At 32.7% G+C, this 8,507-nt stretch overlaps 1 protein-coding gene across 1 annotated transcript; it reads right to left on the bottom strand.

Moving 5' to 3' along the window:
• Positions 1-2,858: 2,858 nt before the first annotated feature.
• Positions 2,859-7,862, bottom strand: LOC142627274 (single-stranded DNA-binding protein WHY1, chloroplastic-like). The gene is made up of 7 exons (XM_075801099.1): positions 7,515-7,862; positions 6,723-6,823; positions 6,498-6,590; positions 4,769-4,863; positions 4,249-4,322; positions 3,807-3,895; positions 2,859-3,197 (listed from the first exon to the last, which is right to left on the bottom strand). Exons 1-7 carry the CDS (start codon positions 7,729-7,731, stop codon positions 3,078-3,080), a joined length of 789 nt encoding a protein of 262 aa, XP_075657214.1. The 5' UTR covers positions 7,732-7,862; the 3' UTR covers positions 2,859-3,077.
• Positions 7,863-8,507: the final 645 nt, after the last annotated feature.

Below are 8,507 nucleotides of genomic sequence, written 5' to 3'. Positions count from 1 at the left end.
TGAGAGAGAAGTTTAAAAAGTAAAAATATAAAAAGGTAAAAGATAGAACATTAAAAACTTTTAATCCAAAGGTTGAACCTAACCCAGTTGTTGTACCGGATCTCATTCTCATGTTTTACGCCCCTTGATCCTAAGAAAGCGAGGATAAGGTGAGCCTGTCTGAAAGATTTCTTTCCTGCTCCATTGTTTACGGTGGAGGACTAAATCATGGTGATGACACGATGCTATCGATAAAGGATATACTACATAACCTTTTTGTATATATAGTACAAAATATATTAAACTAAAGTAGCTTAGCCATCACCTATTAATTAATAGAAATCAATATTGAGGTTTAATTATCCAAGTTATCATATATATATATTTTTCATCACAATCTCATTCTCATGACGTTTAACCCAAGGCTACATTTTAAAAAAGTAGATAAGTCAATGAGTAAAATCATGCTTAAGAATAAATCCAATTAAGTAATTGATTAGGCATTGATTTGAATCTTAACTAGTAAGCAAAGCCAATTTACTCTTAGCCTTGTTGTCCATAAATTAAATATTATATATAAATCACTCTTAAATACTTTGCTTCAATCCCAATTTATTACACAATATAATCAAATAGAAAACTTCTTGACAATTAAAAAAAAATTGTATTTTGAAAATGAGACGCCTTGTCTTTTTTGGAATATTTAAATTAATAATTTGTCACATTGCTTAATGAGGCTTAATAAATCTAATCAGTTTTTAGATATATATGATATAAGCATTTGTGATTTGAATTTGTCATTTTAAAAGTATGCATCATGAGTCCAAAACACAAGAGCCCATACAGTAACATTATCTAGAGTTCTAAGAAAGCTTCATTATGTCACATAGTTAACAATGTTATACAAGAAATTTTAATGGCCTTGTTGAATAGTCTGAATGCTTATAAACATAGCTTGAGCATCATTAACTTGTAGTTATTTGGTTTTATAGAATTGATTCTGTGGTTGTAAATTTAGAATACAATTTTTTTTAAAGTTTGCAAATTAGATATTAGAAATTCTTATAATCATTTAATCTTAACATTAAAAAGATGAAATCAATGGGAGATGTGATGTTATACACAAGATCAATGTCCAGATTTTTATTAATGTTAAGAGGATAATGTACAACTTTTTTTTTAAAATTTTTGAGAGAAAGGATATGTACAACTTAAAAAACACCCAAAAGTTTGAGAACATTAGTTAGAATGATGAAGATATACAGCGTGGTAGCATTATGCGGAGGGCAAAATTTAAATACAATTTCTTAGGTTGACTGCATCGGATTTAATTATTCTTAAACAAATATAATTCCATTTGTGTTGCATTGATTAATACAGTTGTTTGTTTGAATTTAATTAAAAAATCCAAAATACAATACCTAAAAAGACTAACTGTACCTAAGTTAAGCACTTGTATAAATTTCCTTTTTTTTTTTTTTAATGTCTGTTAGTATGTATAACATCAGTTTGTATGAAATGCATTGAATCATCCGCATGAAATTTCTGTGGGCATAGTATGTTTGTTGTCACTTCACTTCTGTTAAGAATAGCATTTATGGGATTTCTACGGGCATAAAATCTTTGAGTTAAAATTCTTGGTGTTTGTCTCATTGTATGTTATTTCACTGAGTAGTTTTAGTTAAATTGCCATAATTTTTGCCATAACTATCTTAAATGTTAGACTGTAACTGACTGTCTATCACTTTTATATGAACTCATAACTTTTTTTCACCATTCAGAGTCTGTCACGTGAATAGTGGTGGCTCAAGTTGTTGTGTCATTTTATTTGGCCTTAGAATTTTTCTATTTCACCTCTTTTCTTTACAGAAATTCTTGCACTTTTATTTTTATTTTTTTTTTTTTTGTTGAGGGAAATGAGGACGAGTTGACATGGTTTGGCTTTCTGATGCACTAGTACATGGTTATGACTTGGTTTTGTGATTTCTGGTAGTCCAGTTAAAATTTAATAGTCCTTTGAGCTTTGAAGTCTGATGTAATTTATGAGAAACAATTAGGTCAGTCAGACAGACTCCTCAATCTGGGGAGGGAAAAGAAGTGCCTAGAGTACTAGCAACAGTGGTGCTAAATAATTATATAGCTATTTTTAGCATCATTAAATTTCAAAATGTACCCTGCAAAAGTGGAGCCAAAACTATATTTTTTTGGCTCTATAATTACAGGCACAACTACTACTTTTGTCTCTCTCCTCACTACCTCTCCATGTCTCTCCTAATGTCCACCATGTGTTCACACTACTTTCGATTTTGGTTGTATTTTGGTGGTTGAATGAAATATTATTTTATTTTAGTATTTATATTATTTTATTATGTTAAAAGCTAAAATAAAATCACTGCTGTTAGATGTGAGAAGGTAAAATAGATAAAATGACTTTTGTGGATGCTCTTAAGATAGACCAAATAATTTATTGTACTTGAGCAGAATAAGATCTACTGTACACCAACTCAAAGCAAAAGCACCTCCCCGAGTCGAGGTTCTTGTTTAATCTTTTATATACATATAGTTCTATATAGTTCTTGTTTAATCCAATATTTATTATGGGGATATATTTCTTTCTTTTTATTTAGTACTACAGCCACAACAGTTTTCAACAATTTCACAACTAAATTTTATTGTCAAGCTCTTATTGGTTCTCATCTAAAATCACTTTTTTACGTACCATTAACACTTGTCATATAGATTTTGGTGTTAACATGTTGCATACATAGCTTTATTCTATTCCTTAAATTCATTTTTAAGGAATCATTACCTACTAAAAAAAAATCTATGAATTTCTTGAGACCTCTTTACGTTAAAATTTTGTGGATTTTGGTCTGTTGTGCTCATCAAATGCCCTACACTCTTTCATTTGGCATAATATAGTTGCATTCTTTGTCCATTCATTGTCATTTCAATCCTCCTTCCAACAAGAGAATAAAGTGATGCCAATATTTGGGACCAACCCCTCTAAAAAGAGAGTGGTTACAACAACAACAACAAGAAGGTTCAGAAATTAAGCCCAGTCCTCTATACCATGTTCTGAGACACTGCAATGTTCACTATCTGCTCCACTCAAAGTCTCCCCCATATCTAGGGTTAGCACTATTCACAAGGCTTGTCTCTTCTGGCTTTATGGAATTAGCAAAAGCATGCCAACCTATAAGGTACGGCACGATAAACTGCACCATAACAAGCCAATAAGTCAGAAATGGCAAGAAACTTGAAACACAGGCATGCATACATGGATAATTCAAGTTTTCAACATTAAGAAAAGGAGCAACAACAAAATGCCAGAAAACAAGCTAAAACACAGTAGATTTATGTGGCAAATAATTAACTGATACCAGCCTATTTGTTTAGCAAATTGGTAACCTTGTCATTCATCAAAGGAAAGCAAAAATTATGTTTCTGACATAATTTCCAAATGAAGCATAATCTCTAGCAAAAGAAGATTCGAATGATAATTCATTCAACAAATGAAATATGGCAATTAACATAAACTGGCAAAGACTTGTGCTATTTATGAACTAAGATTTCTGGCTTTTCGAAGGATGTAACTGGGTGACATTAAATCCAAATTCCTTTTCTTATTAGGATCATCTGAGGAATTTTCATTAACATGTTCTTAAAAGATCTGGCAATTTTCTATGCCCTCTTGCCATCAAAGGCAAGAAGCCCCTACCATGCCCTTCCTTGCAATCACCCACATAGAACCCAAACACAAATAATGCACCCGCACATGCGCTCACTCAAAGAGAGAGAGAGAGAGAGAGAGAGGTGTATCATACATTAAAAGCTGAGATGAGTACAGTGTACTCTGCTCTGGTGACAGGAATATAAATGCTGTCATCCACATTTAGAAGCTTGTTCTGAACACCTTCAAAAAATGATATAACAAGATCAGATACAGAGCACATTATAGATGAATAAATTAAACTTGATCTTAGCTTCTTATCCAAGAAAAATACATCATTTGGTGACTTAACATTATTGTCATTATTGTCAAAGTTGAGATATTTATATATTCATTATGGCAATAAACATGAAAAAAGTTTAAAATAGGCAAGTATATGTCCACAGTTATGCTATTGGGCTTGAGAATATAAAATTTAACAACTTCAAGTGATTAAACAGTTGACAACTACTGCATCACATTCAAAAATTATTGTCTCATAAAACAAACAATATTTGAAAGTCCCCTGCCAAGACTTGATGAAGAAAGAGGATTACTGAGGTTAAAGAAGTGGCCAGAACCATCTGGAAGAGGCTCCACCTTCAAAACCTTCCTGACCTTTCCCTCCTCACTGCAAAACAGAACGACTTTAAATACATTTTATTGTGATGAAACACAACAGCTAAAGCTTTTGGGTACTAGCACTACCTAATGTTATTAACAAGAAGCAATGCAACATGAATCAATGAACACAAAAATAGCCTGACCGGCCTTAATGTATTGATATGCATGGATATGGCACATATATTGTTACAGCCACATTTAAAAGAGTACCAATATTATTGCCATTGTACATCTGTATCATTACAGAACACAGAGATGGATGTATAGTATAGTAAGGTAAAAATAGATTTACATACAGGACAGACAACATGATCAAAATATATAGTTCATGTAATCATAAAGAACAATGAAATTAAAAATAAGACAACATATAGGAAGAGTTTGCAGCCTAAACAGCTGCTTCTAACCCTTCATAATGTCCATGTTGCAATTGAGGTATAGAGTAGACAGTACCTCTTTCCCTTATAAGGATCATGAAAAAATTCACACGATTCCTTTGCGCCAAGGCAAACTAGACTTCCAATTTCCGTCACTGATAGTGAGAATACCTGCATACAAACAAATCAAAGTATCATCATGCACTTGAAACTCTAAGACATCTCCAAAGAGTTCACATTTCATCAACTTCTGTATACTAATACTAGACATTACTTCTTCTTTTTTGGATAAGTTACTAGACATCACTATTTTGTATGGATAAGTGAGAAAAAGTAATAAATTGATATCTGGTATTAGTATCTAGAAGTTAATGACATTATTTGATTATCACATTTTTTTTAGAATAAGAACTTAAAATATTGTAACTAGCATTGACCAAAAGGGTTCTGTTAAGCCAGCAACCATTTTACAACTTCTAGGATAAACAAGCTTGAAGCTCAACTCATTCTTCAAGACTTTTGTCATAGCAGAATGGTGGAGCAGGATATCTGTTGTTTAGGTGCACGTTACAATTAAAAATACAGAGAAAAGATCTCTTTCTTTTAATGAAATATCAACTTGTACATTAACCCTATGAAAAAACAATGATTAAAAATGAATTCACTCATACCAAATGGAGCCATACAAGCAGAGAAATCAGAATCAAATAACAGGCTAAATAATTTGAGCAATCAGTGCCACTGAGTTTTCATGACATACACATATAAAATGTGTGTGGGACTGAGTTATATACGTATGGGACTGTGGGTGCATATACAAAATAACTAATAAATAACTCATAAATAAATAAATAAACTGATAAAATATTATCATTAGTTTAGGAAAAGAATAAGAAATGTAAGCCACTTCAAAGAAATAAAAAAAATTCCTGTACTGGCTCAAACGAATTTCCTTTTCTTTTAATTTAATAGGTCACCATACTGTTGCTAGTTGCTACAATTAGGAAGGTAAGAAATCCCAGAAAAAGACAATTAGGAGATTCCCTTGGTTCGACAGCCCATCCAGTCTAGAGTGAAAATTTTTATTATTATTATTTGAATGTAAGTTCCCAATGCTGTAGCACGTCAGTCGTTGTGAGGGTGGACACAATTTCATCCAGTTCTAAGCAATCCATCTTTCTCATGTTTCACCGTAAGGAATACCTATACCTTTTACTAAGATCAATGTAGTTGTATGTAAACTTAGAGCAATAACATGATGAACTAAGAAGTCTCCAAGCGCTATTGTTAAAATTTGTGAATTACTATTCTCATTGATAGCATTTAGACAACCAGGCAACCATATGCTTCGACCCACATTGAACAATGGGCTACTTATTGAAGATAAAAGTACACTGACAATATACAGTTGCCATGACTAGATTGTAGTAGCCCAATGAAGGCATTCAACTCACCAACTTGATTTTTCAAATGGGAATCTGATTGAAATCAACAGAGCGTAGAATGGTACAATCGAAAGATTACAACATTGCTTTTTGATAAGCATAAGAGTATTAAAACATTTCCTTTTGATAAGCATAAGAGTTTTAAAGCATTGCTGCAGAAGCATGTAATCAATCATTGTCAAAAGTGCAAATGAGGGAATTGAGTTATAACAAAATATCATCTGCAATCCTGACATTCACTCAATGATTCCCTTCCATTATTGTCCTCATAAATCCACAAATCTACAAATTTTAGAATATAAGAAAGCATATCCCATAAGTTTCACATTTTATTATATGAAATAACCAAGTGTAGATCACCTGCTTTCTGCTCCAATCATATTGACGAATGCCTGAAGCAGGAGCGAACTGAAGCAACACAAAACCGTCCTTGGATATTTTGAATGCCCCTGACTGCACATAACACAAACCATCACAAACCAAGCAACCTAAACATAACCCTAATACCATAAAAAATAGACAAATTACTACAATCGCTAATAAGTCAAAAGCCATGTTTCTAACAGGAAACTCAACAAAACATACATCCAAAGGTGTGAACTCCGGAGCTCTGGGCTCTACTGTAAGAGCTGCTTTCCCTTTGTATATTGAGTGACCCACAAAAAATCTAGTCGGGAATGTTCCAGCTACACACACAAACCAAACCAGTAATTCCAACACTTTATATTACATGGGGCCAAACTCATCCACAATAACTGGGGCCAACATGTTGAATTCAAACAAGGTTGGACTGCATAACAGTATAACACATGCTCTAACACCATGATAAACCCTTAATCAAATAAAAATTAGCGAATTTAATTATTTAATTGAAAAACGCTAGGGATATTACAAATTTTACTGCATAAGCCTTCCAAACTGATATGTCACCAATCACTAAAAAGTATATTCAGATATTTTTATTCATTATGTTGCTAAAATGATACAAATCACATACTTAAAATTGCCAAGTCAGTTTATAAGCCTTTTTTAGTACACTTGGTATTAGCTTTAGCATTTTTCTTATTTAATTATTATAGTATTCTGATAGCAGCCTAACTGACCCAAATTCTTTTTATTTTTTAGATACAATACTATTTCAACTTATCGGGTCTGCTCAATGATTACTCTTTAACATCAAAGACAAAGCCGCCACCAATTGGTTTTCGGTGTAGGCGGGTTCGAACCCATATCTCTCATTAGACAAGAATACACTTTAACTAGTTAAACTAACTAGAACCCACATTCTTATTTTCATTTTCTTTCATATCCCAACATTCTTTCTGGGCAACCAAACAGATAATAGGAAATGGGAATAGTGGAAGTGTTGTATATTACCTGCTGGGGGGGTTTGTGAAGCATAAGAGGAGTTGTTTGGAGAGGAGGTGTTGGTGGTGAACCTCTGTTGGCACTTGACGACGAAGAGTGAGGTTTTGGAGTTGATGTTGGTGTTGGGGTTTAACTTCAAAGCGGAGCGTTTAGTGGGGCTAAGGTTTAGGTGGAGTTTTGGGTTTTGGGTTGTGAGTGGAGAAGATAGAGACTGTAGACGCAACATTTCTTCTTCTTTCTTCTACTCTACTCTCTACTCTCTACTCTCTTGACTCTTCCCGGCTATGCTTTCTTTTTTTGTTTTTTCAATTTGGGTTTTGGTGAGAGAGAGAGAGAGAGAGGGGTTTGGAAATAGAAATGGAATGGGTTTGGGCTAGAGGAAGTTTAAATCGTACGGTGCATATTGTAGGAAGGTGGTGAAAGGTTGAAACGACATGCGTTTAATGGAACGGTCCAATAGATATGCCTCCTTTTGTATAAGGAAATATCATTTGAGGTAGAAGCATTCTCAAACGAGTCCGAATTTTGGTAAGAGTTGAATGTAAAACTTATATTTTATATCGTTCAATAAAAGATTGTCATGTCATTTTTTTATTTAAAACTTCTACCACATATAATAACATCACAATAAACTTATAGTTAAGTTTGATTTTCAAATGGGTATTAGAATTGATTGAGTGTGATTGTGAATATTCTTTAATATATAATATGAAGATGTGGCATGTTGAGATTAGAGGGGATAAAAATTAGGTTTTACATCGCGTTCTTATTGAATTTAATCTCTTCATAAAATGGTCTTAACAGATCCCTTCACATTTAATCATCCAAATCCCTTTAATCTTTAATTGAATATGTGATATGTGATGTTTATTTGATTTTTAAATGCCATATGTCTTACAAATAAAAATGGAGAAATTAAATAATTCATTGGGAGGGATAATGCTTAGAATTGTGTTTCAATTTGTGTTTTTTTTAATACAATTTATGATTAAAATCAAATAT

Source organism: Castanea sativa, chromosome 3 (genome assembly GCF_040712315.1).
Source record: "Castanea sativa cultivar Marrone di Chiusa Pesio chromosome 3, ASM4071231v1".
Classification (NCBI taxonomy): Eukaryota; Viridiplantae; Streptophyta; class Magnoliopsida; order Fagales; family Fagaceae; genus Castanea; species Castanea sativa.
Note: the sequence above shows the minus strand (reverse complement) of the source record. Positions and strands in the feature narration are given on the sequence as shown.

Excerpts from the sequence above, each read along its gene's own strand:
- LOC142627274 (XM_075801099.1), bottom strand. The coding sequence starts at position 7,731 with ATGTTGCGTCTACAGTCTCTATCTTCTCCACTCACAACCCAAAACCCA. Across the intron at positions 6,824-7,514 it reads TTCACAAACCCCCCCAGCAG|CTGGAACATTCCCGACTAGA; the intron begins GTAATATACAAC and ends TTGTGTGTGTAG. Across the intron at positions 6,591-6,722 it reads CGGAGTTCACACCTTTGGAT|TCAGGGGCATTCAAAATATC; the intron begins GTATGTTTTGTT and ends TGTTATGTGCAG.